General features: G+C 42.3%; 1 protein-coding gene across 3 annotated transcripts in view; it reads left to right on the forward strand.

The window, feature by feature from the left end:
* The window catches only part of ZBTB5 (zinc finger and BTB domain containing 5), a 37652-nt gene extending 19008 nt beyond the window's left edge, over positions 1 to 18644 (forward strand). For all 3 annotated transcript variants that reach the window (XM_014861151.3, XM_014861149.3, XM_014861152.3), the window contains exon 2: positions 14213 to 18644. In XM_014861151.3, the coding sequence (XP_014716637.1) occupies positions 14217 to 16250 (2034 nt within the window). In that variant the 5' untranslated portion in view covers positions 14213 to 14216 and the 3' untranslated portion in view covers positions 16251 to 18644. The remainder of the gene's footprint in view (positions 1 to 14212) is intronic.
* Positions 18645 to 19149: the final 505 nt, after the last annotated feature.

Below are 19149 nucleotides of genomic sequence, written 5' to 3' on the forward strand. Positions count from 1 at the left end.
CTCTTGGTCCTGTTTTCTTCCCTGGTGGGGCGGCTGTCTGTCTGCAGCTGTCAGCGTGCAGTCGCCTGTTGCCCTCATTCTAAAACTGCTGTTGCTCATTTTCAGTTAGGAAACTAGAAGAACTTCAGTTTTGTTTGTTTACAACAGAAGACTGTGAAGGCTTGAGGGAGTTTCCTCTGAGGAAATCACTCGTACACAGGCTTTGATCTTTATTTTGGATATTCTGAGACTTTCTTGCTGGTTTTTGGCTGATTTTAGAGACCGTTGGACTGTGAGAAAAATTACTGTTGGGTAATATGGTGTTGTATTTCATCTATATAACAGTAAAAAGTTCATTAATTTATTGAGCTATGTATCAGGCACTTTGGAAGAGAGAACAAAAATATAGTCCCTGGCCTCAATAAGCTATTTTAGTAGAAAGAGTGTTGTGAGTTTGCACTAGCAATGTAAGTAGGGCACAGTACGTTTTCTTATTCAAACTGAGTTGTGAAGTTCTAGGTCAGCTAATCCCCAAGAATTCTGACCTGAAAAACAAGGTGGCCGAGAGGGGGGAGTTGGAGGAGAGGGGGAGATGCTGAGGGCTTCTGGCATGAGCTTGACTTTCCCAGCCATGCTGCCCTTTAGTCATTGATGGATTCCCTTTTTAATAGACTTAATCTGTCCAGTTTCTGAGCCAGCCCTTATGGAGCAGAACCAGAGAGATTATGAAATTAGTCATGCTGACAGATCTGGGATCTGGGATTAACCTTGGGCACCTGTGTGCCTACCTAATCCTAGCCTTTTCCTACTCCCATTTCTGACAAATCAGAACAATAGACGAATATTCCACGATTCCAGGATATGGAGCCCTGTCAAAAATCCTAGCCTGCTTGACTGGGACCTTGCCTAGTTTTGTTTTCTTACATTTATTTTCATCCATATCGTCTCTACAAGTGGAGGAAAAGTTCTGTTATTTTTCTGCTAGGGTTTTATCTAGATTAGGGATATTGAATGTTAATAGTTCCTTAGAATGTTAAAACACTTCCTGCAGGTGGAAACTTTGCAGTCCTGCCTGGCAGACAGGCGGCGACTCACTTGCCATGGTAGTGGATGATGTTTGAGTATGGGTGTACTTTTCTTTATGAACTGTGTATGTTATTGAAAAGCATGTGGGTAGGTCAATATATAAATCAGATAGTTTAAAATGTGCTATTAACTGGCTTGTTCTCCTAGAACACAAATGAACTTTTTTTATTAGTCCAGGTAAAGCATTATTAGGAAAGTAAATCTATTGAGAAAGCAGTCAACTCTTGGTTATTCATATTAATGTAATGAGCAATGGTATAAGTATGTCTCTTAATTATGTTTAGTTTGGAAATTGCTAAAAATCTGTTCCTGCAGATAGTAAATATTGTAGTGTACACTTGCTTTGGTTCGGACACAGTTACAAATTGCTACATTACCTGCCATATCTCCTCCAGCTGTATAGACTCGTGTAGTCACCTGAAGCTTTTTTCCTTGGTTTGAAGGCCTCAGATATACAGCTTTTGGTAAAACACTTATCTTCTCTGCATGAGCTCTTTTATAGCTTTTAGACTGGACCTCTGAGTTTGCTAGAGTTCCTTGAGAGTTTTGAGTAACCATGATCTTGACTCATGATTCCCTTCCATCAGAGCAGAGAGTAACAAATTTTGTATCTCCCAAACTAACTGAATTTTTTAATACATTTTTTTATTGAGGTTATGATAGTTCACAACATTGTGAAATTTCAGTAGTACATTGTTATTTGTCAGTCACCATGTAAACGTGCCCCTTCACCCCTTGGTGCCCACTCCTCAACCCCCTCCCGCCTGGTAACCAGTAAACAGTTCTCTTTGTCCGTATGTTTATCTTCCACATATGAATGAAATCCATCTCTGACTTCCATGTTTATCTTCCACATATGAGTGAAATCATATGGTGTTTGTCTTTCTCTGTCTGGCTTATTTCACTTAACGTAATACCCTCAAGGTCCATCCCTGTTGTTGCAAACGGGATGATTTTGTCTTTTTTTATGGCTGAGTAGTATTCCATTGTGTGTGTGTGTGTGTGTGTGTGTATATATATATATATATATACACACATACCACATCTTTATCCAATCATCAAGCTATGGGCACTTGGGTTGCTTCCACATCTTGGCCATTGTGAATAATGCAGTAATGAACATGGGGGTACATAAGTTTCTTTGAATTGTTGATTTCAAGTTCTTTGGATAAATACCCAGTAGTGGGATAGCTGGGTCATATGGTATTTCTATTTTTAATGTTTTGAGAAATCTCCATACTGTTTTCCATAGTGGCTGCAGCAGCTTGCATTCCCACCGGCAGTGTATGAGGGTTCCCTTTTCCCCATAACCTCTCCAACATTTATTATTTTTGGTCTTCGTGATTATAGTCATTCTAATGGATATAAGGTGATATCTTAGTGTAGTTTTGATTTGCATTTCCCTGATGATTAGTGATGTTGAACATCTTTTCCTGTGCCTGCTGGCCATCTGTATATCTTCTTTGTAGAAATGTCTGTTCATATCCTCTGCCCATTTTTTGATCGGGTTGTTTTTTGTTGTTCAGTTGTGTGAATTGATATATTATGGAGATTAACCCTTGTCGGATATATGATTTGCAAATATTTTCTCCCAGTTGGTGGGTTGTCTTTTTGTTTGGATCCTGGTTTCCCTTGCCTTGCAGAAGCTCTTTAGTCTGATGAAGTTCCACTTGTTTATTTTTTCTTTTGTTTCCCTTTGTCTGAGTAGACATGGTATTCGAAAAGATCCTTTTAAGACCAATGTCAAAGAATGTACTGGCTGTATTTTCTTCTAGAAGTTTTATGGTTTCAGGTCTTACCTTTAAGTCTTTGATCCATTTTGAGTTTATTTTTGTGTGTGGTGTAATAGAATGGTCTACTTTCATTCTTTTGCATGTGGCTGTTCAATTTTCCCAACACCATTACTGAAGAGACTTTCCTTTCTCCATTGTATGTTCTTAGTATCTTTGTCGAAGATTAGCTGTCCGTAGATGTATGGTTTTATTTCTGGGCTCTCAATTCTGTTCCATTGATCTGTGTGCCTGCCAAACTAACTGAATTTTTAAATTACCCCTTTCTAGGTCCAAAAAGATTTCAAGTTATCCGTGTTATTTAGATTTTTCTGAGATTATGATTTGAACCTCACCATGTGGCAGAGGTCCAACATAAACCAGGTTAAGGTAAAAGGGGAATTCATTGACTCATGAAATAGGAAGTCTTCGGGTGATAGTAACTACGGTTGTGGCTGGATCCCAGGATCTTGACGTCATCAGGTCTTGTCTTTGGTACTACTGCTTTCTTCTCTGTTGGCTTCACTCTCAGGCAGAAATGGCTACTGTCAGTGCTAGACTTACATCTCCCTCATAGCTTGCAATCTGGGTGAAGAGAATATCTCTCTCTTTTTTTCTTTGCCTGAGGAGATTAGCCCTGAGCTCATATCTGTGCCAGTCTTTCTCCACTTTATATGTGGATCATCAGCAAAGCGTGGCTGACAAATAGTGTAGGTCTGCACCCAGGATCCGAACCACTACGCCATGGACCTGAACCTGAGAATATCTCTTTCTTGATAGTACCAGCAAAAGTCCCCAGGGCAGACTCTGATTGGCATGGCTTGGGTCACATACCCAACTCTGAAATAACCTCTGTAATCAAGAGGAATGGGTACCAAATTGGCCAGGCCTCCTGGATCATGTCTCCACTCCAGGAACTCAGAGGTTTGGGACCGTCTGATCTGTACCACATGGACTAAGAATGGGTGAAGAGTGATTTCCCTCAAAGACACAGTAGATAGACAAAAAAATTTGAATGTTGATTTGTGGGGAGACGTCGATAAGTTTCACATTGTTACAGATACTTGTTATTTGAAAATCACTTGAAAACTAAATAGCTTAAAACAACAAAAATCATCTTATCTCTAACAGTTCTAGGGGTTGAGTGGGCTCAGCTAGATGATTCTGTCTTGGGGTCTTGTCATGTGGCTGTAGTGAGACCATGACTGGGGCCAAAGTCATCTTGAAGGTATGCTCACGTCTGGAGGCGGGTGCTGACTGTTAGCTAGACTTCAGCTGAGCCTCCTCACAGCGTGGTGGCTGGATTCCAAGAGCAAGCCAAAAGACCCAAGTGAAAGCTGTGTTGACTTTCATGACCTAGCTGACAAGTTACATTTGCCATAGTCATAGACTTGCCTGACTTCAAGGGGAGTGAACATAAATGCCATGAGAGGAATGTCCAGTGTCACATTGTAGGAAAGAATGCAGGATGGGAGCTCTTAATGTGGCCAGCTATCCTGGAAAATACAATCTGCTATAGACATTACCTTATTTCAAGTGACTACTTTTTATAAAGAACATGAAATATAAATTAGGTTATGCCAGTTCTTGGGTTGACTTTATATTGACCAGATTAATGTATTATATAGTATGACTGAAGAGCTCTCCGGCATTCTTTCTTTGTCCCTAATAGCACTCTGATTTCCTATCTGTGAAATATTTTGACCCCGTTTATGTGTAAATTGTTAGGTAGATAAATCGGCAGCCAGCCTTCCACTACAGAAGTGAAAACAGAAAGGCCCTTCCTCTTTGCTTCCCCAGCATAATAAAGGATGGTCTGGGGGAGGTTGCTAAGCTCAGCATGTAGGAGCTCTCCCTGGAACTTTGAATCTTGAGAATGTGATGTCTATACTGAAGGAACTGTTGGAGGCGGTTTACTGCAGGGGCGCTAGCCCAAGGATACCCTACTTCTGTACCAGTGTGACTGAGGATTTTGCTTCCTAGCTCTTCAGATCTCCTTTGATTGCTATCTGGTTCTTCTCCTCCCAAGTCTTTGAGCTCTCAGAGACTCAGATATCTTTCACTCCAGTAAGCCAGAGTTGGGTTCTGTTTGTGGTATGTACAAAGCCTTAGCTGACAGACCATCGTAACTACAGCTAGCTGTATTTTAATACCCAAATTAATTAGATTTCTTTAGTTATGCCAGAAAGCTCAATTGAGAAAGTATGTTATGGTGAATTATTTTGTTAATGACTTTTGTTAAAACAGTGTTTCCTAATAACTTTTACCACAATGGGGCCTCTAAAGGCTAAGTGGCATCTTAGAATCAAGAAAGGAATTGAGATTTCTCATTGACTTAATAATAGTTTTGGGGCAACAGTGGGGGATTGGGAATAAAACATATGTTAAGTATTCTACAAAAATATCCTTTACTCTGACAGTAACATCTATTTATCCATATAGTTACACATCACTTTATTCTTTACTATCAGCAAGTGTGTGTAGCAGATACTCTCTGGGCTCTGACCAGATCCCCTTGATCCGTTTTACTGGTTCTGTGCATCTGTCATGCAGCTTCTGTGTCCTTTTGCTTATAGTGGCTTGTGTCTGTGACTCTTCTGAGGACTGTCTTTGAGTGACTGGCATTACTTTGTGCATGGGCCCAGAGAGCTGCAAGTGCCTAGCAGTTCGCATCCCCCTGGAGAGGCTCTTAGCTGTTGACTGACTAACGCAGGGCTGTGAAAGACCAGTTCCCTTGCCTTGAGGTGGCTCAGACTCATTTATACTCCTGAGGTCCCCTGCTAGACCAGGCTAAGGCTGAGATTTTGCCCCAGTTGCACCTTGCTTGGCTGCTGCTGCTTCTTTCTCCTGCTCCCCACTCCCACTTTGTCCTGGGAGCACCTCCTTGATAAATTACTTGCACTTGAATTCTTCTCTCATGGTCTGCTTCTGGGAAATCCTACCTAAGACAGTATGAATCTAAGCTGCTTCATATTCATGGTCTTCGGAATCACTTTTGGGCATCATAGTAATGCCCTATTTCCAACTTATTCTTAGAATAGTGACTTGTGGCACTTTGAGATGGCCAAAACATATATTAAAAATGATGCTAGTGTGAGACTCAGAGTGAAGGGATGGAGAACAATACTCCAAGCTAATAATGAACAAAAGAAAGCAGGTGTCGCTATACTAATATCAGACAAGGTAGACGTCAAAGCAAAACAGATAAAGAAAGACAAAGAGGGACAGTATATAGTGATAAAAGGGACCCTCCACCAAGAAGACATAACACTTATAAATATATACGCACCCAGCACAGGAGCACCAAAATTTGTAAAGCAACTCTTAACAGAACTAAAAGAAGACATCAACAACAATACAATAATAGTAGTGGACCTCAACACACCATTAACACCAATGGACAGAACATCCAGACAGAAAATCAACAAGGAAATAATAGAATTAAATAAAAAATTAGACCAGATGGACTTAATAGATATATATAGAACACTTCATCCAAAAACAGCAGGTTACACATTCTTCTCAAGTGCACATGGAGTATTCTCAAGGATTGACCATATTTTGGGAAACAAAGCAAGCATCGATAAATACAAGAGAGTTGAAATAATATCAAGCATCTTTTCTGATCATAATGCTATGAAACTAGAAATCAACTACAAGAAAAAAAGCAGAGAAAGGTGCAAAAATGTGGAGACTAAACAACACACTTCTGAACAAACAATGGATTATTGAAGAAATTAAAGAAGAAATCAAATATTATCTGGAGACAAATGAAAGTGAGAACACGTCATACAAAATCATTTGGGATGCAGCAAAAGCAGTCCTAAGAGGGAAATTCATCGCAATACAGGCTCACCTCACTAAACAAGAAAAAGCTCACATAAGCAACCTCAAACGACACCTAACAGAACTAGAAAAAGAAGAACAAACAAAGCCCAGAGTCAGTAGAAGGAGAGAAATAATAAAAATAAGAGCAGAAATAAATGATATTGAAACAAAAAAGACAGTAGAAAGGATCAATGAAACAAAGAGTTGGTTCTTCGAAAAAATTAACAAAATCAACAAACCTTTAGCCAGACTCACCAAGAAGAGAGAAATCTCGAATAAATAAAATTAGGAATGAGAGAGGAGAAATCACAACAGATACCAAAGAAATACAAGGGCTCATAAGAGAATACTATGAAAAACTATATGCCAACAAATTGAACAACCTAGAAGAAATGGACAACTTCCTAGACTCCTACAACCTCCCCAAACTGAATCAGGAAGAAATGGAGAATCTGAATAGGCCAATCACAAGTAAAGAAATAGAAATGGTAATCAAAAACCTCCCCAAAAATAAGAGTCCAGGACCAGATGGCTTCTCTGGAGAATTCTACCAAACATTCAAAGAAGATTTAATACCTATCCTTCTCAAACTATTCCAGAAAATTGAGGAAGATGGAGTACTCCCTAACACATTCTATGAAGCCAACATCACTCTGATCCCCAAACCTGACAAGGACAACACAAAGAAGGAGAACTACAGGCCAATATCACTGATGAACGTAGATGCAAAAATCCTCAACAAAATTCTGGCAAACCGAATACAGCAATACATCAAAAAGATTATACACCATGATCAAGTGGGATTTATACCAGGGACACAGGATGGTTCAACATCCACAAGTCAATCAACGTGATACACTACATTAACAAAATGAGAAACAAAAACCACATGATCATCTCAATAGATGCAGAGAAAGCATTCGACAGGATCCAACACCCATTTATGATAAAAACACTCAATAAAATGGGTATAGAAGGAAAGTACCTCAACATAATAAAGGCCATATATGACATACCCACAGCCAACATCATACTCAATGGACAAAAACTGAAAGCCATCCCTCTGAGGACAGGAACAAGACAAGGGTGCCCACTTTCACCACTCCTATTCAACATAGTACTGGAGGTGTTGGCCAGAGCAATTCGGCAGGAAAAAGAAATAAAAGGAATCCAAATAGGCAATGAAGTACTCTCTCGCTGTTTGCAGATGACATGATCTTATATATATAGAAAACCCCAAAGAATCCATAGAAAAACTATTAGAAATAATCAACAACTACAGCAAAGTAGCAGGGTATAAAATCAACATACATAAATCAGTAGCATTTCTATACACTAACAATGAACTAACAGAAAAAGAACTCAAGAACTCAATCCCATTCACAATCGCAACGAAAAGAATAAAATACCTTGGGATAAACTTAACCAAGGAAGTGAAGGAGCTATACAATGAAAACTACAAGACTTTCTTGAAAGAAATTGACGACGACATAAAGAGATGGAAAGACATTCCATGCACATGGATTGGAAGAATAAACATAGTTAAAATGTCCATACTACCTAAAGCAATCTGGAGATTCAACACTATCCCAATCAGAATCCCAAGAACATTCTTTACAGAAATTGAACAAAGAATCCTAAAATTCATATGGGGCAACAAAAGACCACGAATTGCTAAAGCAATCCTGAGTAAGAAAAACAAAGCCGGAGGAATCACAATCCCTGATTTCAAAACATACTACAAAGCTACAGTGATCAAAACAGCATGGTACTGGTACAAAAACAGGTCCACAGATCAATGGAACAGAATTGAAAGCCCAGAGATAAAACCACACATTTATGGACAGCTAATCTTCGACAAAGGAGCAGAGGGCCTACAATGGAGAAAAGAAAGTCTCTTTAACAAATGGTGCTGGGAAAACTGGACAGCCACATGCAAAAGATTGAAAATTGACCATTCTTTTTCACCACACACCAAAATAAACTCAAAATGGATCAAAGACCTAAAGATTAGGCCTGAAACAATAAGTCTTCTAGAAGAGAATTTAGGCAGTACACTCTTTGACATCAGTTTCAAAAGAATCTTTTCGGACACTATAACTCCTCAGTTGAGGGAAACAATAGAAAGAATAAACAAATGGGACTTTATCAGACTAAAGAGCTTCTTCAAGGCAAGGGAAAACAGGATTGAAATAAAAAAATAGCTCACTAATTGGGAAAAAATATTTACAAGCCACTTATCTGACAAAGGGTTAATCTCCATAATATACAAAGAACTCACACGGCTTAATTACAAAAAAACAAACAACCCGATCAAAAAATGGGCAGAGGATATGAACAGACATTTCTCCAAAGAAGATATAAGGATGGCCAATAGACACATGAAAAGATGTTCATCATCGCTAATCATCAGGGAAATGCAAATCAAAACTACACTAAGATATCACCTTACACCCGTTAGATTGGCAAAAACATCCAAAACCAAGAGCGACAAATGTTGGAGAGGTTGTGGAGAAAAAGGAACCCTCATACACTGTTGGTGGGAATGCAAACTGGTACAGCCACTATGGAAAACAGTATGGAGATTTCTCAAAAAGTTAAAAATAGAAATACCCTATGACCCAGCCATCCCATTACTGGGTATCTATCCTAAGAACCTGAAATCAGAAATCCCAAGGGTCCCTTGCACCCCTCTGTTCATCGCAGCATTATTTACAATAGCCAAGACGTGGAACCAACCTGCATGCCCAGAAACTGATGATTGGATAAAGAAGATATGGTATATATACACAATGGAATACTACTCAGCCATAAAAAAAGACAAAATTGGCCCATTCGCAGCAATGTGGATGGACCTCGAAGGTATTATGTTAAGCAAAATTAGCCAGTCAGAGAAAGACTAACTTTATATGACTCCACTCATAGGTGGAAGTTAACATATTGACAAGGAGATCAGATCGGTGGTTACCAGGGAAAAGGGGGAGTGGGTGGAGGGCACAAAGGGGGAAGTGGTGTACCCACAACATGACTAACAATAATGTACAACTGGAATCTCACAAGGCTGTAATCTATCATAACATTAATAAAAAAAAAATGATGCTAGTGTGTCAGCTGCATTTCTCATTTGGTTTAACTGATAGCTCCATTTTTACCTTAATTGAGTTATGCATGCATTACTGGATATTAAATAGCTTCTCTTAAAAGTTAGTCAGTGTACTCATAGCAGTAGGTTGCTCTTCCCTATGTATAATTCATCCTTACTGATCCAATCAGAAAGATTGGTCAGTATTTGCTTGCATTGCCTGGCATGTGATATAATAACTGTTTACTTCAGTATTGCATCATGGGAAGCTTTCTATCCTAAAGTGATTTAAATAATGTAGGAGTTATCTTTTCCATAGCATTTGGTAGATATTTTCTATAAAACTATCTGGTACTGATGCCTTTTCAAGGGGGCAGTAATTCTTTGGCAGTTTTTTCTAATTGTGTCTGTGTGTGTGTTTATGGTCTGTTCAAGCCCTCTTTCTTTTTAGATTTTTAAAAAGAAATTTTACCAAAGGTTTATGTAGTTTGCTAAGTACACATTAAAGAATGAAATAGTTCTACAAGACTCAAGACCAACACCAAGCCCTAGACTCCCTGCTCCCCATTTTCTCTTTCCCAAGACCACCACTTTCAACTCTTAGCTAATTCTTATGTTATTTACATACATATGTTAAATGACATGCTTGGACCTACTTAATTTTTCAGTTTAGGCATTATCTATTGACTTCCCCTTGGTTAGAAATAAGAATTTTGTTTTTTATGACTTTGTTCATTTCTCCTTATAATTCTACTAGTTTTGCTCTCTGTATTTCAATTCAGACTCCCCATTCCTCCATCCTCCCAGTATGGTTAGAATTTTCATTAGATCAGCAGTTCTCAAAGTATAGTCCAAGGATCCACAGGGGCCCCTGAGACTTTTTCAAGGGGTCTGTGAGGTCAGAACTATTTTTATAATAATACAAAGACTGAGTTGCCCTTTTCACTCTCAGTTCTTTCACGAGTGTACAGTGGAGTTTTCCAGAGGCCATGTGATGCATGATGTTGCAAAAGCCTGAATGCAGAAGCAAATATGAGAATCTAGCTAGCTTCTTTAATGCAAAAATGTAAAACAATACCACTCTTCTCATTCTTTTTTGGGGAAAGTTTAGTTTTTTCATAAAAGTTGCTTGTGTTAACATGTAATTGTTTATTATTATTTTTAAATAAATTAACAAATAAATATTTTTAAATTTTCTCAGTTTTAAATTCTCCAGAGCTTTTTTTTTTTTCTGGGAAAGATTCATCCTGGGCTAACATCTGTTACCAATCTTCCCCTCTTTTCTTTTTTTTTTTCCCTCCCCAAAGCACAAGTACACAGTTGTATATTCTAGTTCTAGGTCCTTCTAGTTCTTCTATGTGAGCCACTGCCAGAGCATGGCTACTGACAGATGAGTGGTGTGGTTCCACACTTAGGAACCGAACCTGGCCGCCAAAGCAGAGTGTGTCGAACTTTAACCACTAGGTCATCAGGGCTGGCACTCTAGAGCTTTTTTTTTATTTACCCTAGCTTCTTACCAGCCAGCCCTGGTGGTCTGGTGGTTAAGATTTGGTGCTGTCACTGCCGAGGCCAGGTTTCTTCCCCAGTCAGGGAAGCACACTATGTCTGTCGGTTGTCATACTGTGGCAGCTGTGTGTTGTTGTGATGCTGAAAGTTATGCCACTGCTATTTCACATACCAGCAGGATCACCCATGGTGGACAGGTTTCAGTGAAGCTCCCAAACTAAGACAGGCTAGAAGGAGGACCTGGCCACACACTTCCGGTTACAAAGAATCATGAATAAAACTGGCATTAGACTTTTCAAAAGCAATATTGAAAGCTAAAAGGTGATAGAGTTCCTTCAAAATTCTCCAAGAAAATTATTTCCAACTTAGACCATACCCAGCCAAACTATCCATCAATTATGAGGGTAGACCAAGACATTTTCAGACAAGCAAGAACTCAAAAGTTTACTTCCTACATATCCTTTCACAGGAAACTACTAAAGGTGCTTAAGGAAGCTAAGAATAAACCAAGAAAAGGAAGACAAAGAATGTAGGCAATTGGAGACTCACCACAGAAAACGCGCAAAGAGAATGTTAAAGATGACAGTGAAGCCCCGATGACAGCTAGGCAGCAGGGCCGGAGAGCAACCAGTTCGGACTGGAGCAGGAAAACAGAGGACTCCAAGAAGGTGTTCCCCAAGAAACAAAAAGAGAAGAATGGGTAGATCGCATCATACGATTGAGAGCGCTAAGAATTTAACAGTTCCATGAAAGTGTGAGGATAGGTCACTAAAAAGAAAAGAAACTTTAAAAGCGGCAATTATTAACTCCAGGAAAAATAAGTGGTGTTTAGTTGCAGCACACTATGTAGTTTGCTTGTGGACAACATTTACGTAGTCTTAATAATGTGAACACTGAACCAAATCTGAGCTACTGGAAGAGTGAGGGAAGGCCAGTTCGCACGGGAGGGGAGGCAGAGGAGATGTGGTATGAGAAAGCTGAATTCTCACCTTCCCCAGTAGTCAAGAAATACTGTCGGAAACACTATCTCCAGAACTAGTAATAAAGTGTGTTACTTAGAAATACAGAAGTCAATAGTGGAAGAACGCCTGAAACAACTCAAAGCGGCTGCCTCTGAGGAGTGGCAATTTGGAGGGGAAGGGGACTACTTGCTTTTAGCTCTAAGCCTTATAGAACTATGTGGCTTTTAAAATATAAACATATACACATATTAACTTTTATAAAATGAAATTTAAAAAAACATGGTAGATCCTTGACATTCTAATGGTATATCCCCTCAGATCTTTGCAAATCTCCACGTTCACAAATACCATATGGCACATTGCAAGGACGGTGGCAAGCAGAAGGCAACATGGGTGTCAAGCAGCGCACCAGGCTCAACCACCTGCTCTGGGGCCCTGGCAGTAGAGATTAGGCCAAAGTTAGGACTCAGCAAAACAAGTGACCACAGCCCACCTTCAGGCTCCCTCAGAAATAGCAAAAAAATGGCAAACTCTAAATCCATAAAAACCAGGACTTAAGGTGCCAACGAGAGCATTAAGTCACAGGCCTCTGCTGTATTTACAGAGCAACAACTGGGATGGTAAAACGCCTCAAAGCAGTGGCCACATGTTGGCCACATTCTTTTACCTCCTATGTTTTTTCTACCTTTGATGAGCTTCCAACAACAAAATATATCACTAAAACACATAGTTTCCCATTGCCCCTCTCTTGCTTGATGAAGATTCCCTGCTAGGAGCAAAGGGTCAACAATGGTAGGCTGCAGCTCATACACCCCGATCCCCACCCAACTCACTCAGGGCCCACAGAGCTCAAGGCTTTGGGGAGATTAAACAACATGCAATTACTGCTCACAACTCTATAGCCCCCTCCTTAGAAAGTAAACTCAGATACTAATAAGTGCCAAGTTCCAAGGAGGTTATTATCTTATAGCAGATCCTCAGTCTAGCAGCCAATACTGGAGCCTTTGGATGAGTGGGGGCGCTTATATGTAAGTCAGGTGGTTTTATCCACTGCCAGTTAGGATTTAGCTTTCTAGGTATGCTAAGTCAGTTAGCACTCATTCATTCACCTGCTCACCAGCTCCCAAAATGCTATTGATATTTGTTTCCCATTCTTTTTTTCCTTGTGGGTTTATACCTTTAAAACAACAACAAAACCAAAACACTTTAGTATCTTTTTAAAGGGGTTTCAGGAATGAGTAGGGGGTAAACACGTGTGCAATCTGTGACCATCTGTAACTGGAAATCTTCCCCACTGATATTGATTTGCCCTTTTCACTTATTTAAGGTTGCTAGAAGACTCATGTGGAATTCCTTGGAGTTTATTCATTGTCCTCAGGGAATGCAGAACTCTAACCAACTTCTGTAGGGTGGATATTTCATCACCCACACCCACACTGGTTTTTTCTAACATGGGCCCTAAGTGTTTAAAGTGGGTCATATGAAGAGCAAAGGGGAGCCTATAACCAACCAGTAGCTGATCCCACATGTGTGCGTGCTTCTAGGGCTGTTAGCTGAATTAGCATTTGCCCCTTATTTGACAGGTTTTTAGTCTCTGTGCTCATCATCAGAAACATCACAAGCTTTATTTATTTTTTTTGGTGAGGAAGACTGGCCCTGAGCTAACATCTGTTGCCAATCTTCTTCTTTTTGCTTGAGGAAGATTGTCACTGAGCTAACATCTGTGCCACTCTTCTTCTATTTTGTACGTGGGATGCTGCCACAGGATGGCTTGATGAGTGGAGTGTAGGTCCATGCCCAGGATCCAAACTTGCAAACCCCAGGCTGCCGAAGTGGAATGTGCCAACTTAATCACTATGCCACTGGGCCAGGCTCACATCACAAGCTTTAAAAGGTCCAAGCTTGGCCATCTATGTCTCTTTTCATCACATCCTCTGTACTCTGACTTTGACTTAAGCTTTTCTGAGTCTCAGCACTTTCTTTCCTTGTTTTTCCCATAGGATCATGGATTTTCCTGGACATTTTGAACAGATCTTCCAACAACTGAACTACCAGAGACTTCACGGCCAGCTCTGTGATTGTGTCATTGTAGTGGGGAATAGACATTTTAAAGCCCATCGCTCTGTACTGGCAGCATGCAGCACGCATTTCCGAGCCCTCTTTTCAGTGGCAGAGGGAGATCAGACCATGAACATGATCCAGCTGGATAGCGAGGTAGTGACAGCAGAGGCCTTTGCTGCCCTGATTGACATGATGTACACCTCCACCCTCATGCTGGGGGAAAGCAATGTTATGGATGTCTTATTGGCAGCCTCTCACCTGCATTTGAACTCTGTTGTTAAGGCATGTAAACATTACTTAACGACAAGGACGCTGCCCATGTCTCCCCCCAGTGAGCGCGTTCAGGAGCAGAGTGCCCGTATGCAGCGCTCCTTTATGCTGCAGCAGCTGGGACTCAGCATCGTGAGCTCAGCCCTCAATTCCAGCCAAAGTGGCGAGGAGCAGCCAGCTCCCATGAGCTCATCAATGCGCGGGAACCTGGACCAGCGGACGGCCTTCCCGATGAGACGCCTTCATAAGCGCAAGCAGTCTGCAGAGGAGCGGGCCAGACAACGCCTCCGACCTACCATGGATGAGTCTGCCATCACCGATGTTACACCAGAGAATGGGCCATCAGGCGTTCATTCTCGGGAGGAGTTCTTTTCACCAGATTCTCTGAAAATTGTGGATAACCCTAAGGCTGATGGAATGACCGACAACCAGGAAGACAGTGCCATCATGTTTGACCAGTCTTTTGGTGCTCAAGAAGATGCCCAGGTGCCTAGTCAGTCTGATAACGCTGCTGGCAACATGGCACAGTTGTCCATGGCCTCTCGCGCAACTCAGGTTGAGACTAGCTTTGAGCAGGAGGCCGCAACTGAGAAAAGTGGTTTTCAGTGTGAAAATCCTGAGGGTGGCCTTGGTGAGAAGGAGCACATGAGAGTGGTGGTCAAATCGGAGCCCCTGAGCTCTCCAGAGCCCCAGGATGAAGTAAGCGATGTGACCTCACAAGCAGAAGGGAGCGAGTCTGTGGAAGTGGAAGGAGTTGTGGTCAGCGCCGAGAAGATAGACCTCAGCCCTGAAAGCAGCGATCGGAGTTTTTCAGATCCCCAGTCTAGCACTGACAGGGGAGGTGACATCCATATTTTGGAAGTCACAAATAACCTGGAACATAAATCCACCTTTAGCATTTCAAGTTTTCTTAACAAGAGCAGAGGAAGTAACTTTAGTGCAAATCAGAACAATGATGATAATATCCCAAACACCACTAGTGACTGCCGGCTGGAGGGGGAGGCCCCTTATTTGTTGAGTCCAGAGGCTGGGCCTGCGGTTGGGCCCTCCTCAGCCCCTGGTGCTCATGTGGAGAACCCATTCAGTGAGCCTGCAGAGTCCCACTTTGTTAGGCCTATGCAGGAAGTGATGGGCCTGCCGTGTGTGCAGACTTCAGGCTACCAAGGAGGAGAACAGTTTGGGATGGATTTTTCCAGGTCTGGTTTGGGCCTCCACTCCTCGTTCTCCAGGGTAATGATGGGCTCCCCGAGAGGAGGAGCCAGTAACTTTCCATACTACCGCCGGATAGCTCCCAAAATGCCGGTTGTAACTTCTGTCAGGAGCTCACAGATCCCAGAAAACCCAGCGAGCTCCCAGTTAATGATGAATGGGGCCACGTCTTCATTTGAAAACGGCCATCCTTCCCAGCCCGGCCCCCCACAGTTGACTAGGGCATCAGCTGACGTCCTGTCGAAGTGCAAGAAGGCCTTGTCTGAGCATAATGTCTTGGTTGTGGAGGGAGCTCGCAAGTACGCCTGCAAAATCTGCTGCAAGACTTTCCTGACCTTGACGGATTGCAAGAAACACATCCGTGTTCACACGGGTGAAAAACCCTACGCCTGCCTCAAGTGTGGCAAGAGGTTCAGTCAGTCCAGCCATCTGTATAAACACTCGAAGACGACCTGCCTGCGCTGGCAGAGCAGCAACCTTCCCAGCACTTTGCTCTGACCTCGACCTCTCGAGATAAGGCCGACGCCAGGGCTGGGACCAAAACTGAAATCTCTCTCGGTTGGTATTAATGCTGTTGAGGTTGAGGCTGCCCAGTGGCTCTCTGCAGATTCCGTTGATACTAAGTGGAGAGCTAGTGTGCGTAGCGCTCGTGCTGCTGCGTTTCTGAGTGACGTGCACGCTTTCAGAGGGGAGTGCCATCCCTGATGTCAGGTTCTTCCCTAGGGTTGCGTATGCAGTCAGAAAGTAGTTTGCAATTGATGTTGTTAAAAGTGGCACATTTAAAAATTAAAAATTGAAGTGCAAAAAAATTTTTTAGCAGTTTTTGTAAAACTTTGTGAAGCATTTAATTTCCTATACCCTCTGATGGAAATATTATATACATGTACAGTGATGCAAAACGCACTTATGTGTAACCAGTGGCAACTTTATGCCTAAGAGGAAGGCTCTTGAGGACACGCCTGTCTGCCACAAATGCTTTAAAGTCTATCATGAGCTAGTCTTAGGCCTCAGAAAGTACTGTATTTTTTTATTTTTGTCTGATTTGCAGTCACAGACACTGCACTTTGATGGTGCTGACACTGGGTCCAGAGTGAGCATTCTCTGGGCTGTTAGGTGTATATACTTTTGAAAACATCACTGTTGAATAGATGTTTTAACGGTTTTTCTGGTTTTAAAAACAAAGTTGTAAATAGAGTATGTTCTTGTAGGGAGTGACAAGTAAGATATTGTTTCTGTATGTGCTATTTTAGCAGTATTTTAACCCACTTGGATTACAAATGTTACAGTTCCATGTTTGGAAGTCAGAAAAGAGCTAGTGTTTGTCTTTGTTCTGATGACGTGGAGTCCTGTTTTGTGGGATCTTTCATGGTGCACGTTCCCTTTGCTCCATCCAGACTTCGGGGGCCAGTCCAGACTGACCCGTCTCACCCAGTGATAGGCCCGTCCTGTGCTTCCTCTCTTCACTCTTGTGCCCCATATGCTGTCTTTTCCAGGCCTAGATGACTGTTTTCAGTTATAAACTAACCAAAAATGATGTCAGCCTGCCCTCCACTATATATACTAGAGTTTAAAAGTAGAGACCCTGCACTTTTGTTGTTGCCCCAACCCAATACTGAAGGTTTGAAATTGTTTGAAAGCCAAACATGGCAGTGTTCGCGGGTCAACATTTTCCAGACTCTCTAAGAGGGCTGGACAGCCCAGAACACAGAAGTCACCAAGTAGCATCTGAGACTGTTCCAGGAGACACATGGGTCACAGCCCAGGGCTCTTTAGGCCCCACTGCCTCACTTCTGCAGCCCCACCTGCCTTGTCGTCTTCTGACCCTGTGCCATCAGGGCTGTTGGTGGCACTTGTGTTAGACTGAGCCCTGGCTCATATGCTTCCAGGGAACAGCACAGGTTCATGTGTCTCTGTGGAGCTCATGTAGTCAGTTTAATTCATACATGAACACGAGTTCATTTTTTATACAGCTTAGAGACACCAAACCATTGTGCATAATTGAGAGAAATCCTTCAGTTCTTGTGTTTAGAAAGCTAGGAATGTGTAGCCTAAAATAAAAGTTAGCGTGTGTTTTCTCGTAATCTACTGTGTGCAGTTACACATCTGTCTGTGGATAAACTCATAATGTTCATAGTTGGGTTTAGCATCTCCTGTGAACTGCTTCCCAGGGAGGAGAGCCAAAAGGGAAACCTCTGTGATTCCTCTCCTTCCCAGCAGACGTGGGAGACTGTCGGAGGGAATGGGGTCACCTGGGAAGCTGAGCTGCGTGCAGCTCGTCAGCAGTCATGTTCTGACTTGGACGCGAGGAGGCTCAACAACCAACCCTCTCCGTGATGTGGTGACAGTGTCTTGTGAGGAGATTAACCACGGACAACAAGAGAGGCCCTGCCTGGGCCCAGGGCGAGGAACCAGTGACACCAAGAAGAGAGTGGCGGCCCTGCTTCCCTTCCGTCTTGAGGAGGGTGCCAGGAGGCTGCCCCTCACCTCAGTCGGGCGTAAGTGGACTTTGCTTCGGGACCTGTCTCTGACACAGCGGCTGGAGCCCTGCCTCTCCACTGCTGGATGGAATCTGGAATCTCATCTACCTCTGTAGGCAATCAGTTTCTGCGTGTGGGAAGCAAGCTCGCGGGCCAGAGTCCTCATACATGCTGTAGCACTTAAAAAATAATCCAGAGGTTCCCTGGAAAACCAATCCCAGGGTTCCTGTGATCCCTAGTTTTCTACCTGAATTATAACTGGTATTGGGTACCTGGATATTGATTGGTTAGCCTTAATTATAGCCTGGCAGCATCATTTCTGGTGATCAAATCATAAAGTTCTATCAGGGCACCCATGTCGGTGGTGCTATGCTGGTCAAAATTTGAGATTTTGAAATAAAAAATTTGTCACATACATACTTCTATCTAAATATGTGTTCTTTTCCTTTACTTAGGTTATTAAGGTTGGAACAATAAAAGCAAGCAGTGTTGCCTTCTCTGCTAACGCTGCTTTAGGCAGTAGTTTTTTACCAAGCCTCCCAGAAAATACTCTAATGCTGTCAGTTAGTAACAGTCGCTGGTCGTTCCCCTCGGTGTAGTCCCTTCTGCCTTGCCCGCACTGTCTGCCTGTGAGCCGTGGCCTGTGCAAAGTTTCGTGCTTGGTCCACCCAGTTTTACTCTTAGAGGGCCTGCTTAATCGTGCGCTTCCTGCCACTCCCTTACCTGCCTCCCAGGTTGGAAACTCCACTCCTCAGCTTGGCTGGGCTGGTGAGGAAGAGCTGGAACCTGATGCCTATGGCAGGAGCAGGGCCTTGGCACTGGAGGCTTGGCCTTGGGGAGGAGTGAGGTCGTGATTAGAAAAAGGGCATCCACCTGCGGGTGGGGTTGGAGGAGCAGAGGGACAAAGGGAGCAAAGCGTG

This window comes from Equus asinus, chromosome 10 (genome assembly GCF_041296235.1).
Source record: "Equus asinus isolate D_3611 breed Donkey chromosome 10, EquAss-T2T_v2, whole genome shotgun sequence".
Classification (NCBI taxonomy): Eukaryota; Metazoa; Chordata; class Mammalia; order Perissodactyla; family Equidae; genus Equus; species Equus asinus.